The 25728-nt window shown below is 36.7% G+C and overlaps 1 protein-coding gene across 2 annotated transcripts in view; it reads right to left on the reverse strand.

Moving 5' to 3' along the window:
- The window catches only part of USH2A (usherin), a 605447-nt gene that overhangs the window by 460271 nt on the left and 119448 nt on the right, over positions 1–25728 (reverse strand). For both annotated transcript variants that reach the window (XM_045536030.1, XM_045536031.1), the window contains 3 exons: positions 21132–21315; positions 8799–8962; positions 5114–5272 (listed from right to left, as the gene is read on the reverse strand). In XM_045536030.1, coding sequence (XP_045391986.1) covers positions 5114–5272; positions 8799–8962; positions 21132–21315 — 507 coding nt within the window. The remainder of the gene's footprint in view (positions 1–5113; positions 5273–8798; positions 8963–21131; positions 21316–25728) is intronic.

Consider the following 25728-nt stretch of genomic DNA (forward strand, 5'->3'; position numbering starts at 1 on the left):
TCCCCATCAAAATATCAATGTCTTATTTCACAGATCTAGAAAAAATAATCCTAAACTTCATTTTGAATAAAAAATGAGCCCAAATAGCCAAAGCAATCTTAAGCACAAAAAACAAATCTGAAGGCATCACATTACCTGATGTCAAATAATTCGATAAAGCTATAGTAACCAAAGCAGCACCGTACTGGTATAAAAGTGGACACACAGACCAACGGAACCAAATAGAGAACCCAGAAATAAAACCATCTACCTACAGTCAACTCACCTTCAACAACATACACTCGGGAAAGGAAGCCCTATTCAATAAATGGTGCTGGGAAAACTGGACAGCCACATGAAGAAGAATGAAGCAAGACCCCTATCTCTTGCCATATACAACAATTAATTCAAGATGGATAAAAGACTTAAATGTAAGATCTTAGACCATGCAAATTCTAGAAGAAAACCTAGGAAAAACTCTTCTAGACATTGGCCTAGTTCAAAAATTTATGACTAAGAGCCCACAGGCAAATACAGCAATAACTAAATAAATGGGGCATAATTAAATTAAAAAGCTTCTGCACAGCTAAGGAAATAATCAGCAGAGTAAACAATCTACAGAATGGTAGAAAATATTCACAACCAATACATCTGATAAAGCGATAATATCTAGAATCTACAAAGAACTTGAATAAATCTATTAGAAAAAAAGAAACAGCCCCATTAAAAAGTGGGCAAAAGACAGAAGTTTTTTAAAAAAAGACAGATGGCCATCCAACATATGAAAAAATTCTCAACATCACTAATCATCAGGGAAATGCAAATTAAAACTATAATGAGGTACCACCTTACCCCTGTCAGAATGGCCATTATTAAAAAGTCAAAAAAATAATAGATGCTGGCATGGATGCAGAGAGAAAGGAACATTTATACACTGTTGGTGAGACTACAAATTAGTACAGCCTTTATGGAAAACATTATGGAGATTCCTCAAATGTAGACCTACTGTTTAACACAGTATTAGGTATCTACCCAAAGGAAAAGTCATTTTATCAAAAAATCACCTGCACTCAAATGCTTACTGCAGCAAAATTTACAATTTCAAAATGTGGAATTGACCTAAGTACTTGTCCATCAATTCATGAGTGGATAAAGAAACTGTGGTATGTATGTGAGTATATTCATATACTATGGAGTACAACTCAGCCATAAAAAGGAATGGAATTATGTCTTTTTCAGCAACTTGGATGAAACTGGAGACCATTATCCTATATGAAGCATCTCAGGAATGGAAAAACAAACACCACATGTAACTCTCTAAGAATTGGGCACACATGGGCACAAAAAGATGTAAAGACATTGGAAACCAAGAAAGGGGAAGATAGGTAGGGAGTGAGGGGTAAAAACTTATCTACTTGGTACAATGAGCATTATTCAAGTGACTAGCATACCAAAAGCCCTGATTTAATCATTATACAAGGTATCCATGTAACAAAAACATTTGTACCCCCACTAATATTTTGAAATGAACAAATAAAACTCTACATTTAAAGTATGTTAATGCCTCTAAATCATATAAGCAATTTTTCCATATAGAAATAATCATCATCTAGTTTCCCTGTGGAAGGGTTTCTCTAGAGTGACATATAAAGGCTATCTCCCCTATCTCGTGGCATCCCAAAGGAGGAACAATTCATCTGTGAATTTGGGCGAGGGCAGTGTGGGAGGGGAGAGCAAAGCATGCTCAGATCAGCCCATTGATTTTTCTCTCTTCTAATCTGTCTTTCTGTAGGAAAGAGCATATATTCTCTAATCTGGCTTTCATCAGTAATGAAGATAATTTTAATTTTTAAATTCCATCTGCCTATTATATCTAATGCTCCTTTGGGTCGAAACTCACGGGACAAAAAAAAAAAACCAAAACCAGTATGATTTACTGACTACTCCTAAGATTGCAACACTAACAAAACAGTGCTATTTCCCCCTATAACTGTTCTCTTCACACCCGTGATACCTAAGATACCTATGAGCAACACAGATTGAGGCTACAGCAGGGATAATATTAGGTGGTGATTATGTACAATTCCCAAAGTGTTAACTTGACCTCTATACTTTTCTCCTCTACTTCTGAAAGCATATCAGGATGAAAATAAGTGAAATATTTAAGAAAACAATTGAATATACCTTAAATTTAATTTTCATGCCTTAAGTAAAGCATAAAAATAAACTCATTCATTCATTTATAGACATTGTCTCACTCTGTTGCCTCAGCTAGAGTGCAGTGGCATTATTATAGCTCACTGCAACCTCAAACTCCCAGGCTTAAGCGATCCTCCTGGCTCAGCCTCCTGAGTAGCTAGGACTACCAGCTCATGCCACCACACCTGACTAAGTTTTCTATTTTCTGTATAGACAGGGTCTCACTATGTTTTCTCAGGCTAGTCTCAAACTGCTGGCCTCAAGTGATTCCCCTACTTTGCCCTCCCAGAGTGCTGGGATTACAGGCATGAGCCACCATGCCCGGCTGTACCCTATTTTTACAAAGTTAATTATTCAGAAACCTTAAAGTTATTCCACCATTATTAGTATGCTATTATTAAAAACAAAGAATTTGAAAGCTTTAAAGATGGTACACCAGTATATCATGATCCTATGATGAAAATATTGTCCTAGAGAATCCCATAGTACACTAGGTCAGCTAGGAAAAGTTTCCACTCTAACAAAGAATTCTATAATGGTCTCAACCAAATGATCAAACTTGCTTGGAAGACAACACTATTAATTTTCTTTGAAAAGTTCAATGATTCTCCACCTATAATTCCTAATGCCTTTATTTAACCCAAAGATTTGTGTTCATCCAGCTGCATATAAATAGTGTTTCCTTTTTGTATTACACATGCTAGCCATGCACTGGAAATAGAGTAATAAACATGAAGGTATTATTAGAATGATATGAAGTTCTGACAGTGCTAACCAATTGTTCTTACTGTTCAAATGCCATCATGCAGATAATTTTCACATCATTAATTATAGTGATTGTCAAGAAATGCCAGAAGTGGCATTTTTTAATGGAAAATAAGGTTTCAGGAAATAATACCTTGTTTAATAGGATTATATAAATGTCTGATTAGTGAATGAATACACATTTATTATGTAAGAAACTGTTATTTGGATTTCATGTTAGTGCAATCATGAAAAAGAGCCAGAGTGTTATACTCATATGTAAGGATCTAGAAAATAGATCATAATATGTTACTATACTATAGAAAACATGCCTCTGGATTGAATAATGCCACTGATAGTTTTTAAGTTTAATTTTGCTACTGAATATTAAGCTGTATGGAAAGTAGGGTGACCCTAACTCACAATTTCAGAAATAATTCAACCAGTGGTACTGTCATCTTCAAAATCATTTTCAATATTTTTATAACTCCTCTCTTCCTCTATCACAAAAGTTTAAGTTTCAGGACACCTGGATCATGCTGATATTTGGAAGAAAATAAACATTCTAGTAGCAGGTTTTTATAATGCTTTGCCAACATGGCAGATGTAGACAGATGTTCATTTCCCTTTGCAATCTGCATCATGAAGTTCAGAGTTTCCATTAACTTCAAAGAAGACTTGGAATACTGAAGAGACATTTGCAGTTACGAGAAAGTGGTGGACATTATAAGCTAGATGCAAACCAAGCAGAATTAGGTGCAAAATGTAACTCAGTATAATATATACCAAATAAAACTGTGTACCATGCAGGAGTTTTAAAGTCAATCAATATGTTAAAAGGCATCCTCCTACTGTTTTAGAAAGGTTATGGAATTTCAGTGTTTTGATACAGCTTTACACACTTTTCTTACTAATTATGCCTGTTAATGTAGAATTGGGAAAACTGGGTATTAAACAAAGAGAACAAAATAGAAACTTGAATTGGAATTACTGTTCCAAGGTGTCTTAAACTAGTTTCTTAAACTAGCTTATAGCCAAACATGACTAGAAGCAAAATCAGAGAAGACAGAGCTGGAAGAATGTCAAAATTCCTATTTCTTTACCCTGTCTTTAGGGAAACTGTATCTAAAACACCTGAGTGAATTTTTTTTAAAGAAATGGATCCCAATAGTTTGATTTCTACAAGCTCCTATAAAATCTTTATAAATGTACAGATGCAAACATAGCCTTCATAGCTTCTTCATAGTCTTTTAATTTAAGGTCATGTTGCTGTGTCTGTCTCTGTGGAATTAGCAATGTGTGTATGCATAAAATTACACTATTTGCTTGGTATTTTACTTCTAGATTAAAAGTTCTTTGTTGAGCCTGAGAATTGTAAAAGTTGAATGTATTATAATAGAAATATTTGATAAATATGTTTAACATTTTCAACCAGAAAAAAATTGTAGATTCATTTGTGATGTCTTCTAGTATTTTTAAATTAAAATATAATTCACAGATTATTTTAATACCTTTCAGTTACCTTAAACAATATGTCACAAACATTTTCCATTCATTGATATTTGAACTAAGATATCATTTTACAGGCTAACATAGCCTACAATTTATTTAATAATGTACGAGGATTCTTTTATGCCATATATTATGACTTATTGAAGAATTTTTTTGAACATCTGAATTATTTTCAATATTTTAATATTACAAAGAGTATATATAGGTATGGATATCTTTTGTGATTTTGAGTCCATTTACAGTCATAATTTACTTGAGATAATTTACTTGGGATAAACTCCCTGAAGTAGGTTTGCTGAGTCAAATGGTATGCAAAAAAGGATGGTTTTTCATACATTTTAACAATTTGTTGTACATGAAAAGTTACACCAGTGAACTCACACAGATACTCCAGAAGTTTATGAATGTTCCAGCTTCCCTACATCCTCACCAATCCTGCATGGGGTAATTTTTTTTTCATCTTTGAGAATTTGATAAGCATTAGTGTTTATCAAATAATACACATCTCATTTTTACTGCATTTCTTTGATTACTAGTAAGATTTGCAATCCTCTCTCTGCTAGAAACACTCTGCTAGACAGAAGAAACCACAACAGGATTTATCCTCAATGTCAAAGAACTTAACTAATGTATCACTTCTCAGAATACTATCTTTTTATTGCCAAACTCTTAAACTCACTGTATGGATATTGATCTTCAGTTGTGTAGATTTCAACACCATCCCTGAGTAAACTGTAAGCAAGCCAGTGGGCATTCGGAGAATCAGGTGGACTCCAGGAGAGATTGATAGCAGAAGAACTTTGAACTTGTCCTCTGGGTGGAGGTTGCTGGGATGGAGCTAGATTACAATGGAGAGAGCATTTATTAGCAAGAACAATCAATAAACACACAAGCAAACTGAAGTAAGATATCCAGCAAAGAGGTCTTTCTGATTCAGGATTACTTTATCAAGACGACATGTGGTTTACCAAGACATTAATAAACAAGGGGTATGCATCGTGAGTTCTCTAAAACAAAGCTTTTTATCTATAAGCATAAAAGAAATTTGTAGGTCAAAGCAGCTGACATAAATATAGACGGGGGAAGAAACCACAATAGTTTACATTAAGCATTTCTTTGTCTTTTTTTTTTTTTTTAGAAACCATCCAAGGATGCGTAACATTTATTTTCTACTTAATTAATTTAAAATTTGACGTAAGTTCCATTGAAACTTCAAATTTAAGTAGCATAATTTTTGGATTTTTAAGAGGAAGTTTTCCATTCCATTAAACACAATGCCTTATCTTGCTTCACAGACACAGTGTAAAAGAAAGAATATTTGGTGACATAAATAGCTATGGATGTTAAAATATTTAAATATTATCAAGAAACAATTTGAATATACTGTGAAAATATACCAACACCCGTTAAAGGTGTTTTTAAGATGTAGTATGATTACTTATCAGGTACATAAGAACATTCATCTAACTGCTTTAGTGACATTTTGTATAATATAAATATATAACAAGAAAACATTGTTTTCTGTCACTCTAAATTTTCCCTAGTCTTCTTATCTTTGAGAATGAGCTTTCTTTTATTTCCCCCAGAATATACAAAGGTAAAAGAAAAAAAATACCTAAATATTTCTTAAGGACAATTAACTACCAGTTTATTTCCCCCTTCTGGCTTAAATAAGATGCATAATCCTCCATCCATTTAGAGAAGCATAACATTCTCATTAAATAAGATTTCAAGGGTACAAGTTACTGTGTTATCTTATTTTGTAAACCCTTCATCTTTTTGTCAAGAAATATTTTAAAATCATGTACAGAAATGAATCTACCAATTTTTAAATTTTTTATTGATATGTAATATTTTACATATTTATGGGGTACATGGGACATTTTGTTGCATGTATAAAATGTGTAATGATCAAGTCATGGTATTAGGGGTATCTATGACCTTGAGTATTTATCATTTCTATATGTTGGGAACATTCCAAGTTCTTTTAACCACTTTAAAATATACAATACCTACAGTCACTGGGTGACTTATTCAGGGTCTTAGGAGAAAGAAGAAAGTATGAGAAGAGCTTAATAAAGAAACTATTTTCAAAGGGGTGGGGAAAATAGTGCATGGAGTATGGAAACAGCAAAGTTCTTTTATTATTTATGTCAGATGTCCTTGAGACCACCATTGAACCCTTGGTTCAATGGTTTATTAGGAAGGACTCATAGGACTCAGCATATAGTCCTACTTATAGCTAATATTTATTACATCAAAACCTTCCAGAATTCATCAACAAAGGGAAAAGACATGTTGGTGAAGACCAGGGGAAACCAGGCACAAGCTTCCAAGAATCCTCTTCCAGTAGAGTCTCACAGAACATGCTTAATGCCCCCAGAAATGCATCATTAAAATGTTTATCAAGTGTTGCCAATCAGGGAAAGTCATTAGAAACTCAGTGCCCAGGGTTTTTATCAGGGGCTATTCATGTAGGCAGCCTCTGTCTGGCATGTACCCAAATTCCAGACTCCCAGAAGAAAAGCAGGTGTTATACACAAACCATATAGTTTGTACAAAAGTTTACATGCAGTGATCCACTTTTATCACTTCTGGGCATGGCAAGGAGCCTCAGGAAATCCAAGTTCCCAGATACAAGCCAAAGGCTAACTTTATAAGCAGGCCTTTCCAAAAATCAGCAGTCAGGCCTTCTAGGTTAAGTCTTCTCTGCACATTGTCTCTAGACTAAAGGGGAACAGAACTCAGGGACAGAAAGGGTTCTATGAAGAGCATCACCCTAAAGGAGTTATGACCACTCATGGAGGGATACGGCTAGCTCAAGGCTACTCCTAAATTGAGACACAGAGTGGGGAAATAAACATTTTGACTTCCCTTCGACCTGCCTCCTGGGTGTTTGGCAGGTTCCTCCTAGTAGCTGAAGTCAACTAACTAAAAGCCAGAGGACAAGGTTCTGCTGATGCGAACCACATAGAGTCACGGAGGACAGAGCAGGGTAGAGAAACATGGAGTGGTAAAACCATTCCTGCACACCAGGCGAAGACTTTCAACTAAGAGCTACTGCTAATTCATCAGTACTCATGAGCAATACACTCCATTTTAAAGACATAATATTAAATTAAATCTAATTAATAAATATATAATAATTTATAATAATATATAAATGAAATTAAATTAAATAACAACATTTTAAGACAAGATTTCAAGAGCACTTTACATGTGGGCATGCTCTCTCTCTCTCTCTCTCTCTCTCACACACACACACACACACACACACACACACACAGGAACAAAACGTGAATATGTCTTCTTAATCATTAGCTACACCCTGTCTTCCATTACCTAAAAATCTAGTACAGCTGTTGTGCAGCCCAATATTCCATTGCTCATCTCTCTCTCTCTCTCTCTCTCTCTCCATTAAACGTAGATAGCAGAGTTCCAGACATGCTGGTTTGTGATGATCTGTTATGACTTGTGACATTTCCTGTCATTGTGACTCAGGACAGTCCCAGGAAACCCCAAGGAGAATATGCATGGTACAATATGTTATAGAGGGATCCCTACCACATGTTCCTAGCAGACATTTCTTAGGAATTCTGGAAAAGGTAAGGATATATGTTCTTGAAGTAGATTTAGAGAAACCATCGATACATTATAAAATTGTAGATCTGCAGAAGACCTTAAAAAAATCAACTCAAGGCATTGGAGAATGCCACTGAGAAGTCAAAAGATACTAAAATATAATGTTTGGCTTCAAGTAATTAAAAATATAAATATGAGAGATGTTTAAACAACTTATGTAACTTAAAGTAGAAAGGAACATCAATTATTAGAGTAAATAATATGCTGTGATAAATAATAAGTATTATACTATCAATGAACAACCAATAGTAGAATAGTGCCCATAAAATTTGGTGATGGTAGAATATAAAACTCATAATAAATAAGAATAAATCTCTCATTTGTTTATAAAATTATCTTGAAATGTCTTTGTGTGGTAAGGTGACCAACCATTTTGGTTTAACCAGTACTGGCCTGATTTTAACAGTGAAAGTCCTGTGTCTTGGGAAAACCCTTAGTCTATGGAAAATCAGGACTTTGATCATCTTACTGGTGATTTCATTCCAGCAAACTGTTGCAAATTTCCCACTATAAGCATAATCATATCATCATTTCCAATTATCTAATCAAGGAAAAGCACACAAATTTCATTTAGTGTAATTTATTTTTCCATTTTTCACCTAAATTCTCCACATTGTACCTAAACCTTTCTGATGAGTTCTAAATGGAAAAAGAAAACAACGAGACCCTCTTCCCTGCATGATGCTGCTTCCCACACCAGCACTGGGCCAGAGTTCACTTACTTTTGCTGCAGCCCAATAGATTGTTGACATCCAAATGGCTTGCACTGGGAACACAAGCATCACACTTTGAGCCAGTGACAAATTGTTTACAGAAACACTGGCCTGTGACCAAGTGACAGGTTTCATTCAAGGCTCCTGAGAGATGACAATTACAAGGCCGACATCTGAAAACAAGACAAATAAACCATCAAAGAGAATAGCATTCTGGTTAATAATTCATAGTATAAGTTACACCTATCAATAATATTGTGGAGTAAGATGGTCTGTTCTAGCCAACATATTGAAAAGGGTGCTTGAGTTAAACAAAGAATCAAAGGCAAAATAAAACAAAACAGAACAGATGTTATTCAAAATGCTGCTCATGATAAAACCTCTATAAAGTCTTCTTTTTATAAACTAATTAATGGGAAAAACATGTCATATCGCTTTTTTCACATGCCATGATAGATATATCTTATGGATTAGTTTGAATACCAGGTGATCAATTAAGAACACTAAGTTTTGTTTTCTCACAAAAGCAGTTCTCCTGCCAGCTAAGATTAGGTACACATAAAAGTATCTTTTCAAGTAACTATCCAGTTGTAAAATAGAAAAATGGAATTTCATGCAAATGTTATTGTGGAGTATCACAAATCGATAATTTGTTTTCTTTTTTTCCCCTCCCTCTTTTTTAGATTTTCTAAATAAAATTTATTTTCTAAATCTTTTTTGAACTAAAAAAAAAACTGGGGGTGAATCAATGCTGTCCCCAAAAATCTTGAAATTCTATATTTAGTTCCACAAAGACTAAATTTCACCAAGCAAATTTCTTGAGGAAGATAGGTTGATATACTGCCGATACGTTAACATGGGTTATATTTCATTTTCTATTTTATGTACTAAACTCAGTTATCCAGAATGGTTGGAGAATAGAGCATTATTCTGATTTATGAAAAGATGTTAATGATATAAATATAATGAGATAACTTTACTACAACGTACATTTCTTGGACCCAACGTTTTCTATAAAAATAACAGTACTGGGATTTTGCCATGATAAAAACTAAAATCTGTTTCCTCAGAGTGAATGATTCAAACACTTAGTCAATGCCAATGGCATTGATTAGGATACACAATTTTGGTGCCATGAAGTATTAGAGAAGCCAAAACAGCACATGTATGAAACCACTGACATTTAAACAGGTCCTCTCTGTGTGATACATTTAAAATAACATTAAGTGGATTCACCTATATGTTCTCATAAAGATGCTGGATGGATAGAGTTACTTTACCCCACTGCAATTTTTACGGTGTGATCTCTTGAGTAATCATTCAACACCCTTAAAAAGGCCGATAAAAGCTAAGGCTGCCAAATAAGCTGCAAATTTGTTTTATGGACTAATATCCCCTTGGGAATAAATATAGTACAGTTTCGCTTGAAAACCACTGTACTTTAGTTTGCCCTTTTTATGGTCATGATAAAAGGACATTTTTCCCCTACAAACAACTGTATTAGATTCTTTATCTATACACATTGCATCAGAGTTCCATTTCAAATAGATGTTTTGTTTAGCTTAAGTGTTAAAGAAAATTATATGATAAAATTAAAATTAAAGTATAGCAGCAACAAAATATTTGATTTGCTCTTAATTTCATTATATGCTACTGTTTAGCATATATTGTTTGTAGGCTTTTAGTGTAATATTGGTGAGCATAAACACTAAGAGCCAACCTCCCAATGCATATATACATAATATATATACATATAATATATATCACTGCACCACTCATGAATAAGTGTCTCTTGAGTATTTCAGCTTTTACTACCATTCACTCATGAGACAATCACACTTATTTTACATATAGCACATTTAGAGTAATAGTTTCCAGTGTATAATATAATTCCTTTCCTTGATATAGTTCTATTTTCTTCCAGCCAAGAGCTACACACATAACTCTAAGGCAGCTATGTCAATATCCATGGGATATTAAGTTCCAAATCCAAATGGAATAAATAAATCACTTCTCTGGAAAGTATGCAATGTTTTGAGTAATTAAATGTGTCTATTTCTGATTTTATAGTCTCTTATCCAAGCCCTTGTTATATTCAACTTATCTGACTTGTTATAATTGCTTGACTTGGGTAAGAGAGAATTTTCCCTAAATGAAGTTCATAGGAGGAGACACTTCTGAATATTGTAGTTTGTTTTTAGCCCAAAGGACACTGGGGATAATTTTGTAATTAAGGATTAAGTAAAATAATTCCTGTACGTGTCTCAGCCACTCAAATATAATTTTCAACATTTCCAAGACTCTTTAGCAAATAAGCTACAAGTTTGATGTCATTTTATAAGTTATCCCTCCTTGAGAGTACCTCCTAAATGAAATATATTTCACGTTTATTAAAACAAAATTATATGTAATAAAGGAAAAGACATTTTAAGCTTAGAAAGAGAAACACCAAACTAAGATGAATTGTGATATTGATTTTGCCAGGATAAATGGTTTTTGTAATATTAATATAAAGAAACCTTTATTACACTGACTCTCCTGGTACAGCCAGAGCTGCTCCCACAATCTGTTTAAAATCTTCATTTTTCATCCTTATGGGAAAACCTCACTTGCCAAATGGATTTTATAAAGAGTAATCTGTCAAGATTTATATAGATAAACAATTTGTGATGTTTATTGACCAGTTCATTATGGTAAACAAAACAGGAGTAAAGCATCGCTAATCTCTGCCAGCACTCTGCTATTACAGTTCTGTTTGGGCCCTTCTGTAACTCAGTATTTACTGGATACAACGGCAAAGAAGTTAGTTGGCCTCTATCTCTTAAATCACAAATCTCATATATTTTCCTTTCTCAGGAGTTTGTTCCGGTTGTGCAGACAGTAGAGAAAAAGGTTATCTTAGTTATTACTATTGCAGAAAGATAACTATTAATGAAAGGAACGTGTTTCAATAATACATGTCCTTGTCAGAAACTTCATCATGTGAGGGGAGAGCTACTACAGGTAGTCCCAGGATATATCCCAGGATATAGATCACTTAATCGACATGTCTCTTTGCACACCACCCCTCTTCTGTCTGGAGTCTCAACTCATGGATACTATCAAATTGATTTAAATATTGATTGACGTAAATAAGACTCATTGAGGGCCAGGTATGCTCCAGAACTGGAATAAACACCAAGGACATAAAGATGAATAAGAAAGAGTTGCCACTGTCCTCAAGGAGTTTGCAATCTAGCGTGAAAGAGAAAAGTGGAAAGAGCATTAGGAAAGATGCATGGAGACTCTGCAAGGGCACAGAAAAGGGGCCACTACTTAGTCTGGTGACAGGGGAAGGGATGGGGGAAGGAATATTAAATAGGAGTCTTGGAGGAGATGCTTGGGCTAAATTAAAAGACAAGTAGGAGGAAGCCAGGAAAATCAGGGAGGCGAGAAAATTGAGAAAAAAGAAAAAGCAGGAGAAAGTGTGAAACTGCAAGCAGTTCAGAATTTTTGGATAGAAATTCAGAATGAGGAGGGGTGATAGATAGATAAAGCCAGAAAGGTAGGCAGAGATAAGAAAATGCTCCATGAAGGCAGTGGGAAGGAGACATAGAAAGAAGTAGGATAGGTTTAAGAAATGTTTAGCAAGTAAAATTGGTAGGATGGGATGCCAGACAGAAAAGAGAAGGGAAGATGGACATGGAGTTATTTTCAGTTGTCTAATTTGCTGACAAGGGGATGATGAGGATGTCATTCAACATAAAGGAGGAGGGAGGAAGAGATCTCACATTGCTGAGGGATTTTAGACAAGGATTATTACTAAATAGAAGACAAAGAGGTTTCAAGGCAAATTTGAGAAATTGGACAAAGAGGTTTTTTCCCCCATCAGTCCCTAGCACAAAGGCTAGCATACAGTAAGTGTTCAATAAATATTGTTGAATATATGAATTAACAGTGAATAAAGCACTAGGAAAGCTTTAGGCTTAGGATATGACAGGAGAGATACGTCCAAATGTGGCCTTTAGCTCTAATGACAATTTAGCTGTTTTGAGCTTTTTATTGGCATAACTCTGTCTCCCTGGGCTGACCTCCCCACAGGGAATGGACAGCCTTTCTCTAAGGGCTGCCTCTGCTCAGCCTCCCTAAGACCAGTGTTCTCAGTTCAGTTCTCTTGCAGGGGATTCAGTGAATGCTACAGTGCCCTCTAGAGGAGTTTGATTTTCTCCTACTTAAGAGTACATTTCACCTCTGCAGTAAAGGTGTGGGCTCCTCCAGCTTCTTAGTTTTCCATTCATCACAGCCTACTGAGAGCAACTGAATTCTCTTGGCGCTGGAATCAGAATTATAGGAGGGGGATTTGGGGCTTGGGCACCCACTTCGTGTGAGCTGGAAGCCATACTCACAGGGCTCATTGAAAGAGGAAGTGAAAGTGGTACTGCCTCTTCTGAAAGCGAAAAGCTAACGACGTCCAAACCCACCCTGTCTGGTGAAGTTTCCCAAGGCACAAATATAGGAACTCATAAAATCTCCATGGGGCAGTGACTCCCTTGTATCCAGGCAACAGTGACATCCAAGTCCAGGGAGGTGATATTCTTGTCATCTAGGAAAGAGCTTGCTTAGCAAGGTTCTGTATCGGAGACATCTACCCCCTTTCTGTTGACACTCCACATAATTGCGCAAGTCGCTTTGAGATATCATACCAAAATCAAATTCTTAAAGTTCTCTCGGATAGAAGGGAGATTACACTTACTCTCTATAGCCCCAGAAGGCAGAAATAAGACTAGGCAAGAAAGCCACAGAAATGAAACTTTTTGCTCGATATAAAGAACATTTTTCTATCTGATGTCTCAGAATTACAGTTGTTTGAAATAAACTTAAGCTACTTCTTGAGACAGTGAGCTCTTTTTAGTTCCATGTTTTAGAGCAAGAGCTAAATGACCATTTAGCAGTTATTCTGAAAAGGCGATTTATGTGGAGAATATATAAGGTAGAATTTAACCAAAATTACTTTTAAGATTCTTTCTAAGTCTACAAAGTTATGATTCTATGATGCTTAGTGAGATTAAGTCACTTGCCCAACGTGACAGTAAATCTAGTTACAAGGTCAGCAATTTTTATCTATAAAGGGCCAGATAGTAAATATTTTAGGCTTTGCAGGCCATGTGTCTCTGCTGTAATAAAACTCTGATGCTGTAGTATGGAAGCAGCCACAGATGATGTGTCAAGGATGAACATTGCTGTGCTCCAATAAAACTTTATTTACATAAACAGATGGCAGGCCAGGTTCGGCCCCCGGCCGGGGATTGCTGAACTCTGGTATAGCGGACTGAATTATTCCCATTCTCCTGCTGTACCCACCCATCCTCCCCCACCACAATGTCCAAGTCCTGATCACCGGAATTTGTGAATATGTTGCCTTACCTGGTAAAAGGAACTTTGCAGATTTGATTGAATTGAAAGATTTTGAGAGGAGGAAATTATCCTGGGTTATCTTAGAATGACCAGTGTAATCACAGGGGTGCTTATGAGACAAAGGCAGGAGAGTGAGCGTCAGAGAGAAAAGGTATAAGGATATATGCAGAGGTCAGAGAAAACACTACTCTGACGGCTTTGGAATGAAGGAAGGAGTGGTGAGCTAAAGAATGCAGGTGGCCTCTAGGAGCAGGAAAAAAATCAAAGAAATGGATTTTCTCCTAGAGTCTCCAGAAGGAACACAGGACTGATGACCCCTTGATTTTATCCCAGTGAAACTAATTTAGGACCTCTGACCTCCAGAAGTATGAGATAATAAATTCCTGTTGTTTTAAGCCACTAAGTGTGTGGCAATTTATTATATCAGTAACAGGAAGCTACTCTATCTGCTCTATTGGAAAAGCCAGAACTGGAACCTAGACATCCTGATGCCCAACACTGTGTTATTCCTATTACATCACATGGAATAAAGGCTACTAATATATAAAATCCGGTATTTCAACAGCATCGTATATCATGTATATTAAGGGAGAATATATGGTTTGGTGGCCATGGGAGATTGCAAAAATGACCACAATTCTTCACCCCTCCCTCCATGCAGGTCCTTTGTAGCTAACTGTATAGCTCCTTCCATCCAAAAGTAGAGTCTATTTCCCCACTCCTGAATGTGGTCTGGCCTCCACTTGCTTTGGACAATAGAATAAGCAAAAGTAACCATGGTGACAGTTCCAAGTACAGGCTTCAAGCGCCTTTGCATGCTTCTGCTCTTTTTCTTGGGACTCTGCCACCACCTTATGAGCAAGCCTTGGCTGGACTACGAGATGATGAGAAACTCATGGCCCGTTTACCCTGTCACCCCAGATGACAGCCAGCTGTCCACCCAAGAGTCACTTAGGAGCAGGAATCTACGAGGCATATTCCCTAGTTTCTCCATTATCACACCATAAAAGGAAATCAGTGGGCAAGAAAGTTATCTGCAATCATTTGAAGTCATTGACTTGGTTCTCAGGGAAAAGACCAATTGTGATCAATTGGAAATAAGCCCGTGAAAAGATTAGCAGATCAAATCTATAACATAGTGTTCAAACGTAGACCGTTTGCAGCAAAATCAACACTAGTCTGGGCACAGAAGTATATCCCTTTATTTTATCTTCTAGAAGTCTGAGCCTTTAGGCTCCCTAACCAGCCTGGTTGTCCTGCCACCTGTGGAAAGTTACAGTTCAGTGTATGTCAGCTGGTAAAGGAGATAAGCAGTGACACTCCTATGTCCTTAAGGCTTACATTAAAACAAGGCACATAAGAGTAATGGATATAGAGGGATACATCATTAGGAAAGAAACCTTTGCGGGTTGCAACATATGGATGTTATATAAGAAGAACAGTGGGGTACCAAATGAACTGGAGCAGTTTAGGGGGCTGTAGGATGGAACAATTATAGTTACAGGTCAACCTGAGGACATTAATGAGTGCAGTGTGTCAAGTATGGGTCTCGGCTACCAACAGAGATGAATTGAAGATGGCCCATTTTGATCTCATTGTTTTGGGGTTAGACAAATGCCATATACCTTTTTTGCTTTATTATTTTTTCAGTGGGCAGACTTTTTTTTCTTCATTGTTTTTGATACTGATTAGATCATGTTTGCTTTATGTGTCAGAGGTAAATGGAATAATGTTTGCACTAGGATCGGCTTTTTTAAATACATGCCCCCTTTTCCTGATCAGCAACTTTTGAAGAATGAACCACTTAGACAGAAACAGGCAAATGATATTCCAACTTGGTCCTGAGAAGTTACTGTTGTGTTGGGTGGATTTTTGTTGTTGTTGCTGCTTTTTAGGGTTAGGATCTATTTTATTTACCTTGCCCTCGGGAATATTAAAAAAAAGCGAAGAAAATAAACCAAGAGAAAAAAATCTAGCAAACATTGCTGTGCACAATAAAAAGAGTGTGGGGAAGGTAAGGAATATGTGGAAAAAGCAGATGAGGAAGTTAGCTTATTTTCTAAACTGATGAAGAAATACGACACTTGTATCTTCTCCTTGCTTAAAAAAAATCAAAGATTTATAATCTATCGTGGATTTTGAAAATTAATAAAGTTCTATTTGTAAGAACCTCCCATGGTGCCTAGAGTTCAAGACAGATTCAATTTATTTTAGCTGATTTTCTTTCTTTCTTACAAAAATATTTTTAACAGGCTATACTCATTTTCCTAGATTGAATGTCTGTATACACGTAGACTATGTGTGAACTTTTTCCTTCAAGAAACAAACATTTCTTATACTAGATGGAATCCCATATATTTTAGCCATCTTTTTGCACATTTTCAAAATAGCTGATGTTAGTGTATATACCATAATAACCATAATAACCAGAAGTCAACAAAGAGATTCAAGAACAATATCATTCAAGAGAGGAATGGACAACATAAAACAAAGAAAACCCATTTTTATCCCTTCTCAATGATGAGCAAAAGTATAAACTCAAGCAATTGTCATTGTCACATTTTGAAACATCTTTCTCCATGACCTTCTGTGCTAGAGGATTTCCTCTCTAATGATTATCGATGTTAAAGTGAAAAGAGACAGAAGAATTCGTCAGTGCAATAGAAGGGTCACCTCAAATCACAGGCATTCCCCATGGCTGACTGAGGAAGGGACAAAGCCTGCTGGTTTCTTTGGGCCCCCTATGGTCATGGGAGGTTTCATGTTTTCCATCCTTTTCAGAGAAGCTGCACCATATATGGTAGCTCTTCCCTTCCACAATTCTTTCCAGTGGCAGCCTGGAGACTCTGTTCTACTCAGCATCAGAGCCAATCCTGCCCAAGCTAGAAGATTCTGAGCCCCACTCAAACATGGGTAGCTTCAGTTTGCCAAATTACGTGAAGGTTTATACACCTTGCACCAAGATGATGATAGCATGAGATGGCATGAGACTTTTATTTTTTTTATTTTGCAGGGGAGGTGAGGACGTAATGCAATTACTTCTGTGTTGGTTATATTAAAATGAAATGAGGGAGAAGCAGATATAAAACTCAGAGAGACAAGTAGCCATAGGCCTAGAGCCTATGGTAGGGATTTGGAAAGGTCAAAAGATATTTAAGAGTCATTAACATGTATGTAGCAGTCAAAATTGTGGACATAGATGTGTAAAGTGAAGGGCCATATTAAAGAGTAGAAACCAGAAAAAGTGATAGAAAACAGATCCGAGAAGTAGAGTCCTGGAGGCCAAAGGAAGAGATAATTCTAAGAAATAGGATGACAGCAAAATGACTGACACATTGAAAAACCATAAGTCACGGGACGCAATCACAAATCAATTTTACTTTTATCTTTCACTGACCCTTTAAATGTGTTGTGTGGGGCTAATGCCCCTGTCTTCCACCTGGATATAGAGTGAGTCACAAGGCTCCTCTGGTCTTTCTCAGGCAGTCGTGAGAATTTTAACCATCATTTAACTAGTTCTTGGCTGCCTAAATTTTACAAGTTCTGCTAACGTATGTACCAGGTATGGTGGCTGATGAATGCATGGGAAGGAACGAAAATGAAGAAGCAAGCAACAAACTTTAAAACTCTTTTTAAAGGTTAGTGATTAAATGAAGAGTGAGGGATTAGACAGTAACTTCCAGGGCTCACAAGGCAGGGCAAAGTAAGGGAAGCATTTTTCAGCATGGCAATGAAGAGCATATTTGTAGACAGGTAGGAGATATTTAAGTTAAAGTGAGGATTTGATGGAGCAAAGTTCAGAAGGAGGAAGAGGCGGATGAAGAGGAAAGGGAAAGGGAGGAGGAAGAGGAGAAAGAGAAGAAGGGATCATGCCAAGAACAGGCAACAGGTTCCTTTTAGACAACAGTTACTCATGTTTTTTTTCTAAGACTAGATAAAAAGTGAACAATGTGTGACAATATAGACAAATTGAAGGTGGAAAGAAGATAATCTGGAGATACTTGTACCTGATTCTATCTTGTCTAGGAAGCAGAGGGCTAGATTATCTGCAAGGTCAAGGGCAAGGGCAGGAAAGTGAAATCTAAGAGACTGGTAGTAGTTTAAGGGTGGGGGGGAAAGTGAGGTCATGAGAAACACATACATGATGGTCCTCCAGGCAGCACAGGTGCATGGTCTTCCTTCCAGGCCTCATAGGCTCAGGGAAGGAGCAGGGCTCATCCCTGTAGCTGACCGGCAGTATGGCAGAAGGGAGATGGCAATCAGGTTATGCTAAAGAATCAGAATTAAAGTGGTTTTGTCCCGGAGAAGGAGTAGGAGACAGTGAAGTTAGGGACGAGGCTGATCAAAAGAGTCTATGTAGGGAGAATGGATTAGAGATTAAAAGAAGCAACAGATTATGTGAGGGTTCATGGATAAATTGGAGTTGAAAAGATGTGATCCCATTTCTGGGATTAGGAAGATTTGAGAAGTAGAGAAATTACAAGTGATCACAAAATCCAGGGGGTAGCCATGGAAATGGGTTGCTGGAGTGGGAATTAAATGAATGAAGAAGCCAAAGAATTGCATCAGTAGCTGTCAAAGTAGTTCAAAATAATGGCAGGAGTTGGCGAGGAGGTTGGGGGAAATCCATCCCTCCGATGAGGTTCTCAACGAATGAAAACCTGGTCGTCAGAAGATAAAAACAAGAGCACGGCAGCAAAGTGCTATCATTTCAAAGCACAGTTTGTAATTTTAAAAAGGTAATTCCCTCCCCACCCCGAATCAATAGGAGCCAGCAAATATGTAAAGATATTTAATTTATTTACATAAAATTTGCAAATCTTTTTGCTTTAAACCCACACTTCCTCTCAATCTTTTATTGCTTTTAGAAATCAGCCCAGCTTCTCACATTTTTGCTCTATCTCCTAGACTTCAACCTCTGCCCTTGTCTTTTCTATGTGACTGAATTCTGCTTTCCTGATTTTCACCTCAGTACCTCCTCCTAACAATGTGCAGCTACTACTGTGGCTCTTTCTACTCCTCACAGACTTAGGTAAATATTACAATCCACCTTCTAACCCAGGGTATCCAATTCCAGTGCTAGCCAGGCCCACTGCAGAGTGGCAGGAGATGGAACACTGTCTTAGAAGCAGTTCTGGGTTCTGGATTAGACAGCGGTTAGGAGTGAGGTAGGTAGGTAGGTAATGGGAGACAAACAGAATGGGGTCAAGATCACCCTGGAATTTAAGAGCATTGCAGGGTAGAGAAAGTGGTGGAATGAAGGGAATCAGGTTTCACTCAAAGAAAGTAAGTTCAGTGGAAAAGCTGAGGCAATTAGACATGTCTAGGTCATTTAGCAGAGGTTTGAGTGACAACTCTGAGAAGAACAAGAAGGATCAGTAGAACAAAATGAGTAAGAGACTATCGCAAAATGCCACTGATGGGCACCAGTGTTTGAAGGAGGACAGCTGACACAGGAGGATAGTTTTCTTGTGGTAAGTGTGATCAGAAGCAAGAAAAAGGTAGGAAATCTAAAGACAGAGGTAGCCAGGAATGGCTACCATACCCCAGAGTTCCAACTGGGGAATTTACAGAATGTTCTTTCCAAAAAAGTACGTACTGGAGGTAGTGTGGGCCATACTGGCTCTGATTTTACTATCAAAATCCTCATAGTCCTCTTTATTTAACATTTACCATATGCTTTCTATACTCATGCAGTGATTCAGTCTTTGTAGAAAAGAGTAGTAATGTTCTCAGATTGCCAAGGTAATGGTAATATTTCTATGGTAATAGAAGTGGAATATCATGGATTAAAATATATATGTGCATGTGTGTAATGAGAACAAAAATTGGTTTAATAAATATTTTAAATAATCTTTCTAAATTTTTTTAATCAAATTAAATTTTAAAAGAAAGTCAAGATGAACTGGTTTGAATTCTTTTTCAATAATTACCCTGTCACCTGTCCACCCTCTAATAAGTGTTAATGAGGAATATAACAGCCAAGAGGCAGGCAGCCCAGGGGACAATGAGTTTAAAAGAGCCCATAATCGCAAACCCTTGAATAATTAGCGATTATATTTATAAATACACACACATACTGAGATATAGATTTGACTGATTTTATTACATATCTTCTGAGTTCAGCAGACGATACTAGTTTCTTAGAGATAGGAACACCAAAGAATTCATAGATTTAATCTGTACTTTAGATAAGGTCATAACCAGAACCCCACCCCCCCCACACACACGTGTGCACAACATGTACATGGAACTGGCATCATAGCACATCTTCAAAAATATAGCAATAAACACAAATGAGTAAAGGCAAGTGCCCACAGATAGGCAGGAAATAAGAAGTAGAATATTAAAGACAGTGTAATTTTGAAAAGTCATTTACTTTCAGAATATATATAATACACTGGAAGAAAAGAATCATCATAATCCAGAATAAAAAGATGTGTTTCTAATCTGCCAGTCTTTAAATCTAAATTAGAAAGGGAAGGAAACCATAAATAGATATAATAAACTAATAAACACATAAGCAATAAATTCAAGGACCATGGAGAACAAAGCATATACATGCTAGCTATCCTAGACCACATATATGCATGTATATATTGTGTGTGTGTGTTTTCTTCTTTGGATATCACTTTACCTGTCTTTCTCCACATCCAGATTATAAGATTTTTGAGGGGAAAAAGGGTTTTATCTAATTCAACATTCCCAGACCCTAGCACGGGACACATCTATCAATACATAGCAACCTCCACTCTAGGAAATATTCACAGATTACTACTGTGATTAATAAATGCAGATGTCACAGAACTAAAAATATATCAACAAAAAGGACAATTTTCATAGAAGACATGCTTTAAGACTGCCCCCAAAATTACTGTTAGTAAAGAAAGAGTAATTACAAATATAATTAAATGAAATATTTAATTATTAATTGGTATAGAGTCTTACCTTCCCGTCTGAGGATCGAATCCAAAGTAATGGTCTTTACATTGATCACAACTGTGCCCAGTAATGGAAGCATCTTGGCAAACGCACTGACCAGTTAGGCTGTTACAGATGTGACTAACTGCACCAGCTGTATGGCATACGCATGGCAGGCAGCCAGTGGCATTGCCCGGAGAAATATAAAAACCTGGAAATAAATACATTAAAAGTTTTTATATATACTCTTCACCCAGTCTTTTCTTTATAGGATCACATTTTGATTACATAGAAAACCAGAACACTATCATGGCACTACCTAATTCCAAATACAAATGTGGTGATAGCTGTTCCTAACAAGTGTTGTCAATTATGAACAAAGAAAAACCGTGTAAATGACTTATGTTGCACTTGGGTGTCTCCCAAGCACCTGATATTCAGTATGTTTAAAATCTATCTTGTGACCTTTCCACTAAAAACGTGTCCTCCTCTAATCATCTCCATTTCAACAAATATTGCCACCCTCTAATCAGTTGTTCAACCTGAGACATCTTTGGTAGGGTAGCATGATAAAATATAGGATGCCTAGTTACATTTCAATTTCTAATAAACAATGACTTTTTTTTGGAAAAGTATGTCCCATATAATAATCACTTATACTAAAAAGTTGTTTTCTGAAATTCAAATTTAACTGAGAATTCTGTGTTTTGCTAAACCTAGCAAGCCTTGAGTCCTCCACTTCCCTCATTCCCTACATTTTGCAAATTACCAAGGCCTGTGGATACTGGTAATTTTAAACCTTCTACTTTCCATCCCCACTACCACCTCCCTAGTTAAAGTCACCGCCAACTTTTTCTTAGTTAGTATCATGAACCAGGTGCTACAGCAAGGGCTTTATGTTCAGTATTACATTTAGCTCTCACAGCAACACAAGAATGCAAAAATTATTAGATTGATTTGAAAACTGAAGGTTAGGAAGGTTAACAAACTTTCCTGAAACAACAGAGTTGACAAACACAGAACCCAGGTTCACACCCAGGCCACCCGATTCCAGAAGCCATCTCATCTAACGGGGTCCCTCTTGTCCCACTCCCATCTATTCTTCATAGTGTAGCTGCGGCTATCTTTCTCAAAGTGTAATCTGAACATTCCATTCCTCTATTTAAAACTATTGGATGACTTCCTAGTCCCTTTAAGAAATAAACCCAAATCTCTCGTGCAGCTTCCGATCCTATAGTCAGGTCCCAGCTACCTCTCTGGCTTCAGCTCACTGCCCGTCCCCAACTGGGTCCATGACAGTCTTTCTGATCTTGAGGCCTTGAGGTTTTTTTCATGGGCTGTTCTGTCTGCTGGAATGATTTTGACCCATCTCTGCTGCTTAGCTCACACCTTTGTAAGTCAGGTCTTGCGACTTCCTCAAGTAACTTCCCTAGACCAGATTAGGGATACCTGTTATGGATTCATAGCATCCTGCTTATTTCCTTGCGTGCTCATAAAAATTCTAATCAATCTCATTTCCACCAAGATGTAACCTCCGTGAGGGCAGGAACTCCATCTGCTTAATTCATCTTAATTCATCATTCTCTCCCCAGCACCTAGTATAGTGCCTGGCCCATACAAGGCACTCCATAAACATTTAATGGACTAATAAAAATGGGCCAAATTATTAAAACAGGCAGTGAACCTCACAGGTACCATAGTAAAATAAAACCACAGAATTTAGAAATTTTAAATTAATTCTAAAACGCCTATTTTTTTTTCTTATGGCAAAAGGAAAGAAATACATATATGATTCAAAAATATATTCAAGTTACTTAAAATCTATTGGACCAGAAGGTGGAAGTCAACAGTTATAAAATTAGAAACACATCAGACATCTGAATGATGGAGCAGGCATACGCAGGAGAAATGGCTCTTGGGGTTGTGTGATGTGTGTGTGTGTGTACGTATATATGTATACGTACACACACACACATACATACATACACACACAAGAATATGCAAAATGCTACAAGAAATTTTATGAAACAATGAGGTAGAGGGATCACAGGAAGATTCTAATGAATCAAGTTACAGTCAATGAAAAGGAATTGCATAGTTGTCATGATTGCTAATTTAAGGTGCATAAAAAGTGATATTGAAAGAGAGAGAACAGGAGCACAAAGTGAATCCATTCTGTTATCTATTCTATAGGGAAAAACAAAAAGTAATTAGGATATTCTAAAACTCATTCCAGGCTTTAGTTGAAAACAAGCCATTTTTTTATACTCACCAAGAATTGGGTTTTTTTTCCTTCTCCTAGACCCTGTATGTTCTCTCTTAGAATGCCTCAAATAAATAAACACTGTGCTCAATGAGAGGAAAAGGAAGGAGCTCAAAATCTGTGCCATTTACTCAGAAGGAATTAACTAATTCTGTCATTTTTAAATAATTTACAGCTAGATTATGTTCTTCGCTTCTTTCCATTCCCTGACAGCAATTTGCCTCATAGACATTTCTAGAAATAGAGTATGGCCATGGCAGTTAATATATATTCTCATGCCTGATTCCTCATGTGATCAAATTCACAAATTGAGAAAGTTTCTATTTTGGATTTGAAACCCCTGTGGTTGTGATTGTTTGCATTTTTCTTCCTGTGAAGGTATCTAGGTCCTTAAATTCATGATGATGCTATCATGAATGTACTAACAGCACCCCAATTTGGATAAATTACCCATTAGCCCAGATACTTAGAATTAATTTGGACTTATTGCAATAGCTTCAAGCCACCGAGAATTCTGGAACAATCAAGGATGGTTTTTACAAGAAATGATTTATTAGATAAATCTGTAAATACAGGGGTGAAGTTACATTTTGGTGCAGAATTTGGATAGTCCATGTCTTGGAGAGTAAAGAATGTCATAGAAAAAGCAGAAATATAAGCAGAGAAGAACAAAAAATAGGTGATCAAACCCCTAGGGAGGCTGACAGTGGAGGTAGAGATTATAGGAAAAGACAACATTGGAATTTGCCTTGAGGTTAATTCCCCTCCTCCTCTCAGGAGCATGATTATAAAGGTTAATCCCACCAGTATTTTAGTTGTCCTATTTTTAAGCAGTTCTAATTAGGATGACTCAGGTAACTTCCTGCTCAAAGATTACTTCTTACCTTACCCGAATGTGCCTAATTCTAGACCATTACCTCTCCTTTTATGACTTCCAACTATAGAAAACAACATTTTCTCTTCCCTCCTGCTTAAACTTCACCTCCTGAATGTGGCTTAAAGATAACTGACTTTAATTTCTCTTAACTCAATACATTTCTGATCTCCCTCCATTAGCTCCACTTCATGTTCCATGTCTTTATATCTGTACCATTTTAACTGATCTTTTTGAGATTTCTTTCCATGAACGATTCTGTACCACATTCTTAAGCGTGGTCATTAGTATAACGTTATTACCTTGCATTATGTAGTGCTGAGAGTTCATGCATATATAGCACAAATCAGCCTGCTAAAGTCTGTATTTTCCCCAGTTTTATTTCAGCTAACCCCTCATCCCAAACGAAACAAGTCTCTCAGATGGAAAACACTGTATCATCCGGCTAAAGCAAAGAGTCAGCCATATCATAAAATACTGTTGCTTTATCTAGGAGAAGGCTCGCAGCGTTCATGGAGTTCAAAGTTATTAGCAAGGCTGCTGGTATCCTCTCCTGTAGTGGCTATTTGCACAGCACAGTACCTGTCCTGAGCGTAAAAGAAGAGCCCATTTCTTAGCAATGTCCCTCCCGAGGACCATGAACAACAAGGCTTTGCCAACATCTTGAAATAAGAGAAAGAAAAGAAGTGTAACCTCTAGGCCTTTTTCAGAAAAGGAGGGCAATGCTGAGGCTAAGCACTAATTATAAGCCATTTAGAAGAAACTACTCTCACCTTAAGCCAGAAAATGGACATAATGTTAAGAGACTAGGGAGGGGTGTGTGGCTCCCCTATGCCGTGCGGCAAAAGACTATCTTAGTAATGATTTTACAAATCAATGTTTTCAGAATGAAGTACAGTTGATGATGCAGTTTTTAAATTAAAACATTAATAATTTACCTCTGGTAGTTTTATATAAAAATAATACTAAAATTATTTGTAGAGTTGATCAAATTTCAATAGGTGAATATATAAACATTAATATCATTCATCCTGAAGACATAATTTCTCTTATTTAAAAAAAAAATTGAAACTCTTTTCCAATTAAATTAGATATGATGTTTTAAACGTTCTGCTGTTATTCGTTTTTCCTGGGTGGCTACTCCCTCCTCGAGCATCCTGCCAATTCCTACTTACTTATAAAACCCAGCCCAGGAATCATTTTCTCTAAGTTCTCCAGACTCCTCACCCTTCCAGAATTAATCGTTCCCTTCACTTTACTACTTCTCTATATTGTAAATTTCTAATATTGCACTTACCACATTGTGTTACATTTACGTATGATTCACTTTCCCCTACTAACCACAATGCTTTAATATATTTGTAATTATGAATCTTACACCGGCACATTCCCTGGTGCATGGTAATTTATTCAATAGGTGTTTATTGAAAAATGGACATATGAATGAAAGGGACAGATGGCTCAATGGCTGAATGGGTGGATGGGTG

This window comes from Lemur catta, chromosome 23 (genome assembly GCF_020740605.2).
Source record: "Lemur catta isolate mLemCat1 chromosome 23, mLemCat1.pri, whole genome shotgun sequence".
Taxonomy (NCBI): domain Eukaryota; kingdom Metazoa; phylum Chordata; class Mammalia; order Primates; family Lemuridae; genus Lemur; species Lemur catta.